The sequence below is a fragment of the Cebus imitator genome, unplaced genomic scaffold, assembly GCF_001604975.1.
Source record: "Cebus imitator isolate Cc_AM_T3 unplaced genomic scaffold, Cebus_imitator-1.0 Scaffold690, whole genome shotgun sequence".
NCBI classification, from domain to species: domain Eukaryota; kingdom Metazoa; phylum Chordata; class Mammalia; order Primates; family Cebidae; genus Cebus; species Cebus imitator.
The window spans coordinates 435,206-452,777 of record NW_016108005.1 but is presented as its reverse complement, the minus strand read 5'-3'; the positions used below and the strand labels follow the sequence as shown (position 1 = coordinate 452,777).

The following is a 17,572-nucleotide window of genomic DNA, read 5'->3' as shown; positions in this document are numbered from 1 at the left end:
GGTGGCACCACTAACATGCATTTTTAGAGGAGCCGTTCTTTTAGAAAAAAGCTGTGATCAGTAGTAGCATCACTGAAATGAGCCTGCCTCTCTGCATGCATGAACTCCACTTTGGGCAGCGAGGCACCCACCAGTGCCACTACAAGTGTAGTCAAGTGGCTTCCAGGACCTCACTCACCTTGCCTGGATTCTATGCTGATGAGAATGTTTTTGCAGGTGTATGGAATGATTCGGTTCTCAGGCACCACAGGCCAGATGTCTGACCTGAACAAAATGATGGTCCAGGATCTACATTCAGCTTTAGACCGCAGTCACCCTCAGCACTACACGCAGGCCATGTTCAAGCTGACTGCAATGCTCATTAGCAGCAAAGGTAACTCACGGAAGCACCGTGGAATTCTGGGCTCGTTTCTAAATGAGTGCTGGCCTTGACCCTTAGCCAGCTGGAGTCCTGACCAGAGAAGCAGCTGGAGCTCCCCCAAGTAGAGGAGTATCTCTCATGAGTGGAAAGTCAATAAAAGGCCATCGTTGTCCCCAACTGGTGAACTCTTATTGACCTGGGGAAGCTGTTTTGGGGTTTGGCCATTGTTGGAATCCTCTGACTGATGTTTGTTCGGTTCCAGATTGTGACCCACAGCTCCTTCATCATCTGTGCTGGGGTCCCCTCCGGATGTTTAACGAGCATGGCATGGAGACAGCCCTGGCCTGCTGGGAGTGGCTGCTGGCCGGCAAGGATGGAGTGGAAGTGCCGGTAGGACCCTGACCTCCAGTTGGCACTGAGGATGGGATGGGATAAGAGATGGGAAGAGGCTTCCTAGTGCCGCCGCCACCAAGCATGGAGACACTGGACAAGCCCCTCACCCTCTCAAGCCTCAGTCTCCTTATAGATTCTATTATTGTACCTGACAGTCAGGGAAAACTGAATATATGTTAACAGCATCCCAGTGATGACTAGAAGCTGTTATCTCCCAAAATCTCCATAGGGGGAGCCATTTCCCTACTGAAATAGGAAGATCCAGCTTTTTGAATACCTGTTAACTTGGAATCTGATTGAGAGCAGTTGTGTTTGTCCACAAGGACATTTTTCTTGACCTAATCTTGGGATCACCTTCAGTGAGGCGAAAGCTATGGTTATGATTAAAAAAAAAAAAAAAAAATACTGGGATCAGCTCCCTTTCACTACATCTGTATTTCTGAAGTTGCTACTGCAGGGGTCCCACAAGGAAGGTTATGCTCACCTGTCAGCTGATTAGATGAACACTTAAGAATAACTAATATTTTTCAAAGATCCTGTTAATTGTCAGGTTAGCAGGGAATTTGACATGTTTTCTTTCTGTGTTTCTTAGGATCAGTTAAAGTGAGTGGTCAAAAAGAGGGATTTTGATTTTCTTGTTCTCTCAGGAAAGTTGGAATACTTCCAAAGATAGAATTAAAATGTTCCAGGCTGGAGGCAGTGACAGTGATGATAATACCTCACATTTGCCTGATATTTTATAACCTTGTGGGGTTTGTGTCAATCACACCTTTCAGTGTTCTTAGGAAACATTTTGGTCCACTGGGTGCCTGGGAGAGGTTATCTAGTCAGGGGGGACACCTGTGGAGTCAGCAGCCTGCTGGGTCCTCTGCCTGGCCATCCTGTTCCCACCACGGATGTGCAGAAGGGCCTGGGAAACTCAACACTTCAGCCTGCAGGGCTCTGACTCCTGGGCAGGGCTCCTCCCCTTGCATGGTGGGAATCATAACAAGAGTACCTGCATACTAATGGGCTGTCAGTAAATGGCAGCTGGAGCTGGCACAGCAATTATGGTTCTTGCCAGGGAGAGGATTCTGCAGAGACAGCTGTGTACCACTGCCATTGTAGACACTGCCATTATGACACCCAATTTCTCCCTCCAATCCCTTGTGCCTTGTTTTCATATTTTACTGCTATATGCATTAGACCTTATAATGTTGTTTTTGTTCAAAAAAAGTCAAAAGTCTCACAAAGAAGTTAAGAAGAGGCTTTGTTATAGCACAATAAATTTATCCAAATATTTTTCATCACTCAAAATTTTCCAGTCTTCCTGTGATCTCTTCTGCCAAGTAATTTTCTTTAACATTTCCGGTAATGCAGGTCTGCTGGAAATAAATTCTCTCATTTTAGTTCACCTTCATTTTTGATGCATATGGTTTATTTTTCCTAGGCCAGGATTCTAGGTTGATAGTTTTTTGTTTTATTGTTTTTAGCATCTCAGATATATCTTCTGTTATCTATTAGCTTGCATTGTTTCTGGAGAGAAGTCAACAATATTTTTCTTAGTACAGCCGGCCTTCCTTAGCCGTGGGTTCCACATCCTGGAACCAGTTCCCCTAAGGATACCAAGGGATGACTGTATATGTTATTGTTTTGCTTTTGGCTGCTCGTAGGATGTTTCTCTTTATCTTTCATTTTCAGTAGTTTGGCTGTGTGTGATTTTCAGCGTATTTATCCTGTTGGAATTCATTGACGTTAATTTTAGGGATTTAGGATTTCTATCAAACTTGGAAATTTTTAGGCCAGTATTTCTTTGTCATTTCTTTTTTTTTTTTTTAAACCTCATTCTCTTTGTCTCTTCTTTTGGGATGCTTTTTTGAGATGACTTGGAATTGAGATGATTTTGAGATTATCAACATTCTCTGTAGTCTTTGTCAGTTTTTCAGGGTTTTTCTCACTCTTTCATTTGGTTAATTTTTTTTTTTTAACCTATATACCAGTTCGCTGTTCTTTTCTTCTGTCTTATTCATTCTGCTGTAAAACCATCTTGTGTATGTTTTATTTCAGATACAATTCTCAAATCTAGAAAATGAAACATAAATAAATATTAATGTAATTTGAAAATGAGAAAAAAACAATTCCAGATCTGGGATTTCTATTTAATAATTCTGGTTTTGGGTTTTTTTTTTTGAGATGGGATCTCACTCTCTTCCCAAGGCTGGAGTGCAATGGCACGATCTCGGCTCACTGCAACTTCCACCTCTTGGGTTCAAGTGATTCTCCCACCTCAGCCTCCCGAGTAGCTGAGATTACAGGCACGTGCCATCATGCCCAGCTAATTTTTATATTTTTGTAGAGACAGGGTTACATCATGTTGGCCAGGCTGGTCTTGGACTCCTGACCTCAGGTGATCCACCTTCCTCAGCCTCCCAAAGTGCTGAGATTACAGGCGTGAGGCACCACACCCAGCCATGTAATTCTTTTTTATAGTTTGCATTTTCTGCTGAGATTATCTTACTTTCACCCATTTTTTCAATTGTTTCTTATAAACCTTTGAGCATATTTATTGTAATTGTTTTAATATCATGTGTGGTCTCTTGTATTTGAGTCATCCCTGGGTCCGTTTCTTTTGATCTTTTTTTCTTCACCGTTTGAAAGCTTTTATTTCTATACTGGACATTGTACATTTACATAAAACTTAACAGTTGAGGAGGACTGGTGTTTATTTTCCCAGAGAGAAGGAGGTCTTTATTTTTATTTATTTATTTATTTATTGTAGAGAGACAGTCTCGCTATGTTGCCCAGGCTGACCTCAAATTCCTGAGCTCAAGTGATCTTCCTGCCTCAGCCTCCCGACCCAGTAGCTAGGACTAGAGGTGTGTGCCAATATGCCTAGCTGAGATGTCTTTCTTATGTCTGGGGCTCTTCCCACCCAGGAGCTGGTCTTGGCAGGAAGTATGGGTTCCTGGTTTTTACCCCACTTCCATTTTTTTTTTTTTTTTTTTTTTTTTTTTTTCACAAAATTGCTGCTGCTTTTTTTTTTTTTTTTTTTTTTTTTTTTTTTTTTTTTTTTTTTTTTTTTTTTTTTTTTTTTTAATTTAAACAAAATTGGGAAGGGATTTTGTTTTTGTTTTTGTTTTTTCTTTAAGACCGGATTTCACCATGTTGATCAGGCTATTCTTGAACTCCCGACCTCAGGTGATCCGCCCGCCTTGGCCTCCAAAGTGCTTGGATTACAGGCGTGAGCCACTAAGCTCGGCCTTGTTTTTGTTTTTTTGAGACAGGGTCTCACTCTGTTGCCCAGGCTGGGGGGCAGCGGCACAATCTTCGCTCACTACAACCTCTGCCTCCTGGATTCAAGCAATTCTCCTGCCTCAGCCTCCCAAGTAGCTGGGATTACAGGCACTCACCACCACGCCGAGCTATTTTTGTGTTTTTAGTAGAGACGGGATTTCTCCATGTTGGTCAGGCTGGTCTCAGACTCCTGACCTTGTGATCCACCTGCCTTGGCCTCCAAAAGTACTGAGATTACAGGCATGAGCCACCGCACCCAGCCTGAAGGGATTTTTATACCAAGCAGATTACTGTTTCATTTGGGTTCTTTTGGAGTCCAGCCTGTACTTCCTGCCCCTGCCATCTCCAGTGGCTCAGCTGGCCTGAGGTCCCTTGGCCTGTGCCAGGCTTCTCCACCCACTCACACTCACACCTGGCACTGGCCCTGGCAGCATCTGGTCATTCAGGTCCTCACTCCCTGTCTCTACTTCCAGAAGGACCTGGCTTGTCCAGGTCCCACAGTGCCCAGGGTGAGGGCTTTTTAAATTTTTTCTACTATAAAAGAAATGTATACTTTTATAGTAGAAAAATATATAAGCAATGTATACAACGTATACTTGATGGAAAAGGTGGAAGGTGTGAGTGTAATGAAATAAAAATCAGCCCAACTTCAGAGGCGATCACTGAATCGTTGATGTCTTTTCTTGCATTCCCAGGGGATGAAGAGCTGTCAGACTTGCTTTTTGCATCTCAGTGTGGGCACAGTGGGGAGCCTGGCCTCCTTACAGGGGTCTGGGGCCTTCATGTCACTGAGAGGGGAAAGATTCATGATCTTGTTTAGTACTTAAATTCATGACCCAAAATAAATGCATTTGGGCTGCACTAGTAACTGATAATTTGCTCTGGTCCTGCCATGTGCTGGGCTTGAGCAGGGCTTTGTATATCACTTCCTGTCCATCTAACCCAGGCCTTTAGGTCTAGGCCTGACTGTTGCAGTTTCCCCTACACCCTGAGGCTGTCCTCCTCTGGGCTCAGGAGGAACCCCATCCTGAGTCGTAACCACACTCACTCCCTGTGTGGGCCCAGTGTGCACACCTGCCTGCACATACCTGCTACACACTATCTCTTGTTGGGACTCTCCACTTCCCAGGAGAGGACAGGCATGCCCTCCTCTCAGGGTCTTCTGGAAGCCCTGGTTTCACCACAAATTGTGACTGTCAGGACACAGTGCTGCTGTGGTCAGGATTCCGTTCCACACATGCTGCTTCAACCTCAGACCTCGGTGGGTCTTAAGAGTAGGGCCTGCAGCCGTTCCCATTTCACAGGGCAGGGGGTTTTTCCTGACCATGTGTCAGCGCTCACATTGTACCTGGGGCTCTGGAGCCCAGATCCATCCTCTCATCTCCACTTCCTTAGTCCAGGTGCCCTTGAACCTCTGGCCTCACTGTCTGATCCTCAGATAGGAGTGGGTTGGAGTTGCCCCTAGAGACCCCTGGGAGCAGGGCAGATGGAGTATGGACATCACCAGCAGGTCCCAGGTGGTAGGAGGAGAGATCAGCTCAGGGAAAGCTGCTCACAGCCTCCCTCGAGCTCTGGGTCTTGTAAGCAGCTGTTGTGGGAGCCTAACCGCTCCTCCCAGGTACTTAGGGCCTTTGTAATTTTTGTAGCCCTTTCATCCTCCGGAATAAAGGGTCCTTCTTGAGCTCAAGGCCTTCTGAGCATGGGCATGCCCCAGGGCCCGTCCTCCCTGCATGGGCAATCTGGCCAGCTCCACTGCTTACCCAGCCCAGTCACCCTAGTTCAGGTGCATCCCTTCAGTGGCTTGGTCCACAGCCAAGATGGCAAGCTGATTAGCAGCTTCAGTTAATGGGTCCAGCCGCAGCTCCAGACACCCTCGCAGTGGTCACCTGTCTACCGTCACCATAGATGCCAGGGCGGTGGCCCTTCCCTTCACTGTAGAGGCCATTGAGGTCCCTCCCTTCACCCTAGATGCCAGCAAGTCTCTCCCTTCACTCTAGATGCCAGCGAGGTCCTTCCCTCTGCTCAGACGTCTTTGACTCCCTCTTGTGCACTTCCCACAAATGACTCTGAGCATATCCCATCAGCTTCACCTTTGAGGTTCATCCAGGATCTGACAAGTCCCAGCATCCTAGCTGCTGCCCCCTGGCCTGGCCTCTTGCTCCCCACCCCCAGGCATCTTCCCCTTCTCCACATGTAGTTGGAGCGAGCCATGGGAGAACCAGAGCCCCACCGCAGACTGGAAGGCAGGCTTGTTTCTGTGACCTGCAAGCCCCCTTGCCGCCTAACTTCCATCGCCTCTCCTCCCCTCACTTGCTGTGCTGTAGCCATGCTGGGGTCCTGCGTACACTTCCCACAGATGATTTTCAGCACATCCCTTCAGCTTCACTTTCGAAGCTGCCCTCCTGGGCTGCTCCCCCTATAGACTGTTGTGCATTCCCTCAGACGGCCATGCCTCACGCCTCACTCCTGCATCTCCTCCAGGGCTCATCTCAGGTGTCCCCTCCTTGCTGGGGCCCTCCCTGGCCGCCTTGTCTAACTGTCACACACATGCCCGCTCTCACTGCTGCATTTCTCAGTGCATGTAGCTTATTTCTTGTTGTCTGTGGTCCCTGACATAGACTGTGTGGTCATGTTTGTCTTCATTCACGGCGCCATGCCCAGAGCCCACGAGGCCCTGGCACAGAGCCAGCCACCAGGATGTGGTGGTTTAACAAATAGGCGGGAGTGTGGCTCTGCCATGGCTTCTTGTCCCTGGCAGTTCCTTCCCCCCATTTTTTTTCTTTTTTTTTTTTTTTTCTCTCTTGTCTGCTTCCATAAGACTTACATTGGTCTGTAGGAAACAGAAAGCAGGCTCTAGTGCCTTGTCCCCCTAGGAGTCCTCACGCCATGGGCAGCTTAGAGGGAAGCAGCAGACGGAGCAGTGCAGCCCCGCCCCAGTATCTCATCGGCCCCTGGCCATCCTGGGCTTATGTGGCCTTTGTCTCTCCCCTTACAATCTCCAGATGGCTTTTGTGCCTCCCAGCAGGAAGGAAGACAAGGGCAGAGTGCAAAAGTCAGAGACCAGCTGCCTTGACCTTATGAAGCTCACCATGGCACACGTTCCCAGGGCCTTGCCCAGTTTGCTCTCCTTGGCTTATTAGAGTTGCCAGTAGAACAGTGGCCACCCCAGCCAGCAGGGAGCCTGGCTGAGAGCCCTATGACTGGTTACGTGGCCACCCTGATCCACCTGATCAGGAAGAAGGGATGGGATGGATACTGGGGAGGGAGCTGCAGTGTGTTTTCTGCTAGGCCTCACCACTTCTGCACAGGCATCTGAAGCCCTTGCAGGAGCTGGTATTGCTAGGACAACAGAGGGATAGAAATCATCTATGGCCAGATGCTAGATGCTTTTTCTTGATCTCCTTGTAAAAACACCCAGAAATTGTGGGGGGCCTGCCACGTGGGAGCCACACCTCTTACTCTCTCCAGCACCCATATGTCTCCAGGGCACCATGCTGCTCCCTCCGGTCACCCCTCATGCCTCCCCATGGAGTGGGGACCTCGCTGAGCATGGCTGGGTCATGGGAGCAGCCTGACCCTGGGCTCCCAGGCCTGGCCATGGTGGCTGCAGACTCCCTTTGGCTCTTTGGGCTGTTCCTGGTCTGGTTAGCAGGATGAAGGCATTGGGTAGGGTCTGTGTGGGGTGGAGAGGAAGAGCCAGGCTCTGAATTCAGAACCCTGTCCTGCCCATGCCAGCTCAGCAGCCCATACAGGGGTCTCCCCGCTCACAGCCACAGAGGGTCCTCAGAGCTATAGAGAAGTGTCACCTGCCCAGTGCCTATCCAGGGCATCAGACACATCCAGGTGCTGCCACCTCGCACCCTACAACGTCCACACCGTGAAATAATAGAATGCAGCCTCAAGAGGCTGGAGAAAATACACCAAACACTGACACCCATGACCCCGGGATGTGGGACTATAGGCGGTCTTGATTTTTTCATCATACTTTTCTCGGTTTCTAAATCTTACTCAATGAGCATGTTCCTTTTTTAATTAGAGAAAACATGTTTTTGTGCTTCACAGAGGAGCTAACATTTCTTCTGTACCTGCAGTTCATGCGGGAGATGGCAGGGGCCTGGCACATGACGGTGGAGCAGAAGTTTGGCCTGTTTTCTGCTGAGATAAAGGAAGCAGACCCCCTGGCCGCCTCGGAAGCAAGTCAGCCCAAACCCTGTCCCCCTGAAGTGACCCCCCACTACATCTGGATCGACGTATGTGCCCCACTAAGGCTCTGTGGTGCTCCACCTGGGGGGACAGGACTGCTCCTGGGGCGGGGATAGCAGAGCCCGGGGCTTGCAGGTTTTCAGATGGCCAGACCTGGGGGTGGGGGTGACTGTTCCAGCCTCCAGCAAGCCCAGCCAGTCAGCCCAGAGCCCCTCCTCAGCTGTCTCTGCGGCCCCAGGGTTGGCTGGCTCAGCTCCACTACCACAGCATCTTTCTCTTCTTGCTCAGTTCCTGGTGCAGCGGTTTGAGATCGCCAAGTACTGCAGCTCTGACCAGGTGGAGATCTTCTCCAGCCTGCTACAGCGTTCCATGTCCCTGAACATCGGCGGGGCCAAGGGGAGCATGAACCGGCACGTGGCGGCCATCGGGCCCCGCTTCAAGTGAGGGCCCTCTTCCTGGGGAGCATATGGCCCCTGGTGTGTGCAGTGTGTCATGGGGTTGTGTGTGTCACAGTACTTCTGTAGATGGGGAACACATTTCCGTGAGCTGTTCCTGGAAGGGCAGGGAAGAGAGTCCAGAGTCTTGCTCTGACCGGTCCCGGGCTCCCTCACAGGCTGCTGACCCTGGGGCTGTCCCTCCTGCACGCCGACGTGGTTCCAAATGCAACCATCCGCAACGTGCTTCGGGAGAAGATCTACTCCACCGCCTTTGACTACTTCAGGTACTCCCCCCAGATGTGCTGTGCAGCGGCCAGAGACGGCCCAGCCCCTCCGAGTGCTCCATTACCCCAGACCCCCAGGAAGTCACTCATACAAGTACACAGTTGCCCAGTTGTGCTCACTGGCCTCCTCCTTCAGTAGCCCTGGCCTCTCTGGATTTAAATACCCTTCAGCCCTTTGTGTGTGTCCCGTTACTGAGAGCTAGCCTCCCAACAAGATGTAGGCAAATTCTCCCTCAGTTCAACTGATTTAGGAGATTAAGTGTGTCCATTTAATTTCCCTGTTAATGTAAAGGCTTATTGCATGAAGAATTGCAAACACCCACTGCCTGGGGCTCTGCACACACAGACTGTGCTATTGTCTACGTGCAGCTTCGTTGCCGTGATCTACCACAGCACAGCTTCAGCGGAAACCTGTAGGGGCTGCTGTGGGCAGTGAGGGAGGAGGGCACAAGAGGGCTCGTCAGCCACCACACCTTCCCGTGGGAGTGGGCCAGTTCATCCTTGCTAATGACTGGCTTTGGGCTGACCTTCTGTCATTGAGAAACTGTTTACCTCACCTCTCACTGCTTTGTGTGACTGGTCTCTAGTCCCTGACACCGGGCACTCAGCCCTTGTCCTCTTATGGTTGTTTGAAGCTGTCCCCCAAAGTTCCCTACTCAAGGAGAGAAGCGGCTGCGTGAAGACATAAGCATCATGATTAAATTTTGGACCGCCATGTTCTCAGATAAGAAGTACTTGACCGCCAGCCAGCTTGTGCCCCCAGGTAACCCTCAGCAGTGCCACCACTCATGGTGGAGGCAGGCCGGACAAGGGTGCAACGTGGGCAGCCCCGAGGGTGCCAGAGGTGGGGAGGAAAAGCAATTAGATGCCCCTGAGCCCTGGCCTTGGCCGTGTTGCAGTCATTGGAGGCCAGTGCATGCCTGGCTCTGCTTCTCTGGCCAGAGCTGAGAAGCATGAACACACAGCAGAGGCACCTGAGTGGACTCCACTCACCGCGCTTTGCCTGCGCTGGCACCCTCTGCGTTCACATACCACTTTGAGCAGCTGATGACCCTGGATTGGGCTGAGGCTGGTGCGCCCACATGACTGGGGCGTGGTCTGTTGTCTTCTGGCAGGAGGCAGTCACGTGGACAGTGGTTTCACTATGAGGGGACTGTGGGAGCACTCCTCGGGGACGGACACTTGGCCCATCCAGAGTTGGGGAGTCAGAGATGGTTTCCAGAAGAGATGACAGCTGAGCTGAGTCTGAAAGGCTGCACAGACATGCAGGGTGGATGGGGCAAAGCATTCCAGGGAAGGGAATGCCTGAGGAAAACACGCCTCGCAAACAAGCAGCAAACCTCTGCAAGGAGGCCGCGCTGTCGTTCTCCCAGCACCTAGCTGACTGCTAAGCAGGCTGAGAGATGAGAGGGGTTTTTGTTTTTTTTTTTTTCTTTGAGATGGAGTCTCACTCTGTTGCCCAGGCTGGAGTGCAGTGGCACGATCTAGGCTCACTGCAACCTCCGCCTCCTGGGTTCAAGCGATTCTCCTGCCTCAGCCTTCCAAGTAAACGGGACTACAGGTGCACGCCACCACGCCCAGCTAATTTTTGCATTTTTTACTAGAGATGGGGTTTCACCATATTGACCAGGCTGGTCTTGAACTCCTGACCTTGTGATTCACCTGCCTCAGCCTCCCAAAGTGCTGGAATTACAGGTGTGAGCCACGGCACCCAGCCAAGAGGGTTTTCTTTAGCAGACCCACGCTGACAACCTGACTAGAAGGAAAAGGAAAGAAAAAAGCAGATGCAGTAATTTGTAAGGCAGCTTTCTGGCTCCACTTAGACGAGGGCAAACAGTCCTGACAGTCTGCCCCCACAGGCCCTCAAGTTATCACTGTACTGAAGGACTGTACATTGCCAGTGATCCGATAACTGCCATCCTTTGTCAAGAAAATTATATTTGTTTTATTCTATTTTATTTTTTACTTTTTTTTAGAGACGGAGTCTCATTCTGTCACCCAGACTAGAGTGCAGTAGTTTAATCATAGCTCACTGTAGTCCCAAACTCCTTGGTGCAAGCAGTCCTCCCACCTCAGCCTCACAAGCAGCTAGGACTACAGACACATGCCAGCTCTGCCAGCTAATTTGTTGTTGTTATTTTTGTTGAGATAAGAGTCTTGCCTCATTGCCCAGGCTGGTCTCAAACTCCTGACCTCTAGCGATCCTCCTGCCTTAGCCTCCCAAAGTGCTTAGATTACAGGCATGGGCCGCTGTGCCCAGCCTATTCTATTTTAAAGGATAGAAGAAGGCTGGGCATGGTGGCTCACGCCACTGTTGCACTCCATGTGCCATTGCACTCCAGCCTGGGCAACATAGCAAGACTCCCTCTCAAAATAAAAATAGGCTGGGTGCAGTGGCTCATGCCTGTTATCTCATCACTTTGGGAGGCTGAGACAGGTGGATCACAGGGTCGGGAGTTGGAGACCAGTCTGGCCAACATAGTGAAACCCGTCTCTAATTAAAATACAAAAATTAGCTGGACTTGGTGGCAGGCACCTGTAATCCTAGCTACTTGGGAGGCTGAGGCAGGAGAATTGCTTGAACCCGGGAGGCAGAGGTTGCAGTGAGCCAAGATCGCGTCATTGCACTCCACCTTGGGCAACAGGAGTGAAACTCTTATCTCAATAAATAAATAGGATAGAAGAAATATAATACAAATTTTTATTCAAAAGAACTTCTTATGGTCTTGAAAAACTCACCATCCAGACAGGTTTTTTCCTGCAGTCGGTTCCAGGACTCTAGAAAGTACCCACCCCACCACTAATTGCCTTATCTCTGGTGAATATTAGTTTGTTTTTTGTAATACCTTTTCTTGAGCCACCTCACTCTAGAATCAACAATGTATTTGCCCTCAGATAATCAGGACACCCGGAGCAACCTGGACATAACTGTTGGCTCTCGGCAACAGGCCACGCAAGGCTGGATCAACACCTACCCCCTGTCTAGCGGCATGTCCACCATCTCCAAGAAGTCAGGTTGGTGGCAGGCGTGCTCCTGGGGCCGTCACGTGCAAGTTACCATTTGTGTTGTGAGTTGCTTGGTAGACACTCACTCAGACAGCAGAACAGAGCACTGCAAGCTTCCTCTAGGTTTAGAAACTCAGGGCAAGGCCGGGTCTGGTGGTTCATACCTGTAATCCCAGCACTTTGGGAGGCAAAGGTGGTTGGATTACCTGAGGTCAGGAGTTCAAGACCAGCCTGGCCAACATGGTGAAACCCCATCTCTAAAACAGAAAAAAAAGAAAAAAAGAAACTCAGGGCAGACAGATGGCATCTGAGGACTATACCTGTGCTTTGTGTTTCCTCCTAGGCATGTCTAAGAAAACCAACCGGGGCTCCCAGCTGCACAAATACTACATGAAGCGCAGGACACTGCTGCTGTCCCTGCTGGTAAGGCCTACAGGTGCATCTGTGCCTGCCACCCACCACCTGCCCATACAGCACCTGGTGGCCAGGGCAGCGTGTGGGCACTCACAGAAGGTGTGTGCATCAGGCCTTATATCTGGTCTTGCCAGGCCACTGAGATCGAGCGTCTCATCACATGGTACAACCCACTGTCAGCCCCGGAGCTGGAGCTAGACCAGGCCGGAGAGAACAGTGTGGCCAACTGGAGATCTAAGTACATCAGCCTGAGTGAGAAGCAGTGGAAGGACAATGTGAACCTTGCCTGGAGCATTTCTCCCTACCTGGCCGTGCAGCTGCCTGCAAGGTGGGCCCCCAGGCACCACGGCCTGACGCAGACCTCACCAGAGGTCCAGTGCAAGGCGCCTGCCAGCTGGGTCATGAGTGCTGGGGAGCACCCTTAGCCCCTCCCAAGGATGATCAGGAAGTAGTCTAACAGGCCTGTCCTCAAGCCCCACGATACTCCCCCAACCCTTCTGTGCAGAGAAAACCCCAACAACCCTCGTGATCTTGTCAGATGCCTGTCTGGGGTGCCACAGTACCTAGAGCCTAGGGAGTTAGCAGCAGGGTGAATTCAGAGCCAAGATCTGATTCATGCTGGAAAGGAGGCATGTGGAGGCATGCCAGAACCGCCTTGGGGAGGGTTTGGGTTTGTTCCTGGATGTCACCTTTCAGCAGCAGGTACCTGGAGGAGGCTTATGCTACAGACAGCAGCCACATTCCTGTGAAGTCTTCTGTGGCAGCTCTTATGGGAACAGAACCTCAGACTGATGGTGGCTGAGAGGGACTGCAGAGTCCCTGTTTAGAATCCCACCAGATGGTCCCCAGCCTCCTGTGAATGTGTCCAGGGTGGGTGATTCTCCACCGTGAGCCCAGACCCGCCAGCGCACTGCATCCTCCCTCCAGCCCTACTTTGATCCTCTGGAGTAGGACTGCAAGCAACTCTGCATTGTCTCAAAGCACAGTGCTCATGGGACATCCACCTTGCATTAGCGTGAGATGGGAACACCTGGAAACTAGTAGCTGCCCCATTATGGGCCAGGTGCCTTGTGGCCCCCGGACTTCGGACTGAGACATTGACTTACTGGACGGGCAGCTATGGAGGGTCAGGGGAGGAAATGGTAGGAAAAGAAATAAGAGGCCAGGGGCAGGGGTGGTTAAGACAAGGATGGTGAAAGGAAGCCCTTTGAACAGTAAGTGTAGGAAAATTCCTGTTTCTTTTTTTTTTTTTTTTTTTTAGTGGGTTTTTTTTTTTTTTTTTTTTTTTTTTTTTTTTTTTTGAGTCGGAGTTTTGCTCTTGTTACCCAGGCTGGAGTGCAATGGCGCGATCTCGGCTCACCACAACCTCCGCCTCCTGGATTCAGGCAATTCTCCTGCCTCAGCCTCCTGAGTAGCTGGGATTACAGGCACGCGCCACCAGGCCCAGCTGATTTTTTGTATTTTTAGTAGCGACGGGGTTTCACCATGTTGACCAGGATGGTCTCGATCTCTTGACCTCGTGATCCACCCGCCTCGGCCTCCCAAAGTGCTGGGATTACAGGCGTGAGCCACCGTGCCCGGCCAGGAAAATTCCTGTTTCTTTAAGAAAGTTCCAGCATTTCATCACAGCAGATTATAATTTTGTTTTTTTTTTAAACACTAGTGTTCTGACCTAACCAGTTAGTGGCATAGAAGAACATTTAGCTGTCACCTGGATAAACTTTTTTATTTAAACTTTTTAAAAATTTTTATTTTTGTGTATTTGTAGTAGATGTCTATATTTATGAGGTACATGAGATGTTTTGATACAGGCATGTGATGTGAAATAAGTACATCATGGAGAATGGGGTATTCATCCCCTCACACATTTATCCTTGGAGTTATGAACAATCCAGTTACGCTCTTTTAAAGTTATTTTCCCAGGTACAATTAAGTTATTACTGGCTGTAGTCCCCCTGTTGTGCTATCAAATAGCAGGTCTTCTTTCTATTTGTTTGTATGCAAGCTGTCACTTGGTATTGATGTGAATCCCTCGAGTTTGGTGTTTCCCTCTGGTTCCCCTCACTCCAGTGTGGTAGGAGAGCATGGGTTCTCTGGCAAGGCAACATCACCCATACCCTCTGTGCACTGTAGGTTTAAGAACACAGAAGCCATCGGGAATGAAGTGACCCGACTCGTTCGGTTGGACCCAGGAGCCGTTAGTGATGTGCCTGAAGCGATCAAGGTACTGTGGCCCACATACCAGGGCCTGAGTTCAGACTTTGCAAAACAGCACACTGCAGCCAGAAGTGCCTAAAACTAGAAACTAGACAAAAATAGCCACTTGGCAACTTCAGTGCTATAAATGATTTTTCTGATTTCCTGTGTTTTCTGTTCCATGTCTTTAGCATTTATTTTGTTTACAGTAGAAAAAAATGTAATGAACTTCACCCTAATTGCAGTTAGGCTGTTTTCCGTAACACATCAGAAGCCTCTTCCACGTGGTGACAAATGCTTAGAAACGTCACTCCTCATGGCCATCCTTGTGGTGTGGCCCGCGGGCCGGGTATCTTCAGAGGCCCGGGACTGCCTAAGCCACAGCGTCTCCTCGCCTTCTCCTCAGTTCCTGGTCACCTGGCACACCATCGACGCCGACGCTCCGGAGCTCAGCCACGTGCTATGCTGGGCACCCACCGACCCACCCACAGGCCTCTCCTACTTCTCCAGCATGTACCCGCCGCACCCTCTCACAGCACAGTACGGGGTGAAAGTCCTGCGGTCCTTCCCACCGGTGAGCCCAGGGCCCTGCTGAGCCGGCCTCTGTTGGGAGGGGTCTCACGTGGAGAGAGGCACAGGCCCTGCCATCGGCCACGGGGTCACCTCGTTACATACTGGTCCTTTCCCTGTTTTTGTTCAAGTAGTTGTAGAAGATGGATTTAGTTCTAATTGAAAGTGTTCTCTAGTTACATTTGTTTTTTAACTTGAGTGAGGTGTTAAAGACATAAAGCTTACTTGAGTTTGATTACAAGGCAGCCCGGTGGCCGTGCACACCCCACACAGCAGTGTGGCTGTACCTTAGAACCCCACAGTGACCTTGTCCATGGAGGGTCCCTCATTCCTTGTAGGAGCCCAGGGAGCCCACAAGACACCCACAGTGATGGTGGAGAAGGGCCTCCGGAATGTTCTAGAGTCTGACCCACAGCAGACCATTTCCCTGAGGCAGGCTCCCCATGGGGAACGTGAGGCCCTCCTGCCCACTGTAGAGCAGGAGCCTTGCTCCTGTTTCCTGTTTCCTTCATTCCTGTGTTCTAAGCCTTCAGTCATTTTACCTGCCATTCTCCGGGCTTTCCCCGGTTCTCAGCCCCACTGTGGGCAGAGCAGAAGCAGGGGCAGGGCCTGGGCCATAGTGTTGGGTCGGTGGCTCTTCTCAGAAGTCATGGCCAACTCCTCCTCCTCTGCAGGACGCCATCCTCTTCTACATCCCCCAGATCGTGCAGGCCCTCAGGTATGACAAGGTAAGCCTGCACCCCATAGCTGCCCTCTTCACTCACAGAGTGTGCTCCACACCCAGCCTGTGCCCGGTCTGTCCCCAGCCCTCACAGGCTCCTCACAGCTTTCCCAGGGGCAGGGCTACCCAGCAGTCCCCTGGCTTCCCCTATCCCAGCTCCTGTGATTGTCCCTGATACCCAGCGCTATGGCAGGGGAAGCCCTGCTCACCCACTGCCTCACCCTGAGGCCCAGGCATGCTCTGCAGAGTGAGCTGGTTCTGGGGCTGTTGCCAGCCTGGCTAGGCAGCCTGGCTGGGCTCCCCTGTCATTGGTGGGGTCACCTCAACTCCCTGAATCCTGCTCTCTTCAGCAGGAAATAGTGAGAAAGATTAACGAGGTGACATACGTGTCAGTCTGTCAGGGCTGCGTAGCGAAGCACCATAGATTGGGCAGCTTAAATGACAGAAATGTCTATTCTCAGAATTGTGGAGGCCAGAAGTCCAAGGTCAAGGTCTGGACAGGGCTGCTTCCTTCTGAGGCCTGTCTCTATGGCTTTCGTTTTTTTTCTTTTAAGAGACAGGATCTTGCTCTGTCACTCAGGCTAGAGTGCAGTGGCGTGATCTCAGCTCAGTGCAGCGTCATCCTCCCAGGCTCAGGCGATCCTCCCGCCTCAGCACCTTCCCCTCTACCCCTCCCAAGTAACTGGGACGACAGGCTTGTGCCACCGCCTCCAGCTAATTTTTGTATTTTTTGTAGTGATAGGGTTTTGCTATGTTGGCCAGGCTGGTCTCAAACTCCTGAGCTCAGGCAATCCGCCCACCTCGGCCTCCAAAAGAGCTGGGGTTATAGGCCTGAGCCACCGTGCATATCTCCCTGGCTGATTGATCGTTTCCTGAGTCCTTACCGGGTCATCCTTTTGTGTGTGTCTGTGTCCTAATCTCCCCTTCTAAGAACGCCTGTCATACTAGATTAGGACTCACCCCATTGACCTCATTTTACCTTAATCACCTCTATAAAGACCCTGTTTCCAAATACAGTACCATTCTGAGGTCCTGTAACATGAATTTGAAGGGACACAATTCAGCCCATAACAGTGTCCGTGGACATAAAGTGCTGAGCACAGGTGGTGGCACAGAAAAATGACCAGAGCCAGGAGCCCAAGCCTCCTGTGCCCTTGTGCCAGCCTGACCACTGCACCCTGTGTCTGAGTGCAGCCTGTCTGCCCTCCTCCCCAATCCTGGGCTGGCCTCGTTTCCCTGGCTGAATCGGGCAGCAGCCTCCATGTGTCCTGGCTGAGCCCTCACCCCTCTGGCCCACCTGTGGGCTGGCTGAGTGCCATGGCTGAGTGTCCCAGGGGCTAGTCCTAGAGTCTGTAGACCAAAGTGCTTCTAGAACAGCAGCCAGCCTCTGCTGAAAGACTCGAGTCCTGTGGAATCATTCACTGCCCTCACTAAGTAGTGCCACGTTCTCTGTACCTCTGAGTGGTGATACGTGTGAGCCACACACAGCCACACTCACCAACCCGGAGCCTTCACACTGGTGCCAACTTACAGGATGGTCATGAGGCACCGTCTCTTCAGGAACCCATTTCCTTCCCCCAGCTCCCCTCCCACATTATTTTCCCTTGACTGCTTGACTCTGAGCCAGCGCCCAGGGCCTCCATGTGAACTCTTGGTTGTGGTTACCAGAGAATGGCTGCCTGAAATGATTCTGTGGGTGGTTGTACCAACTCAC

General features: G+C 50.7%; 1 protein-coding gene across 1 annotated transcript in view; it reads left to right on the top strand.

Moving 5' to 3' along the window:
* The window catches only part of PI4KA (phosphatidylinositol 4-kinase alpha), a 147,239-nt gene that overhangs the window by 114,774 nt on the left and 14,893 nt on the right, over positions 1–17,572 (top strand). The window contains exons 31-42 of the mRNA XM_017518624.2: positions 217–373; positions 624–751; positions 8,119–8,277; positions 8,519–8,670; positions 8,844–8,951; positions 9,587–9,714; positions 11,847–11,966; positions 12,301–12,380; positions 12,506–12,699; positions 14,505–14,595; positions 14,974–15,141; positions 15,812–15,865. Of these exons, the coding sequence (XP_017374113.1) occupies positions 217–373; positions 624–751; positions 8,119–8,277; positions 8,519–8,670; positions 8,844–8,951; positions 9,587–9,714; positions 11,847–11,966; positions 12,301–12,380; positions 12,506–12,699; positions 14,505–14,595; positions 14,974–15,141; positions 15,812–15,865 (1,539 nt within the window). The remainder of the gene's footprint in view (positions 1–216; positions 374–623; positions 752–8,118; positions 8,278–8,518; positions 8,671–8,843; positions 8,952–9,586; positions 9,715–11,846; positions 11,967–12,300; positions 12,381–12,505; positions 12,700–14,504; positions 14,596–14,973; positions 15,142–15,811; positions 15,866–17,572) is intronic.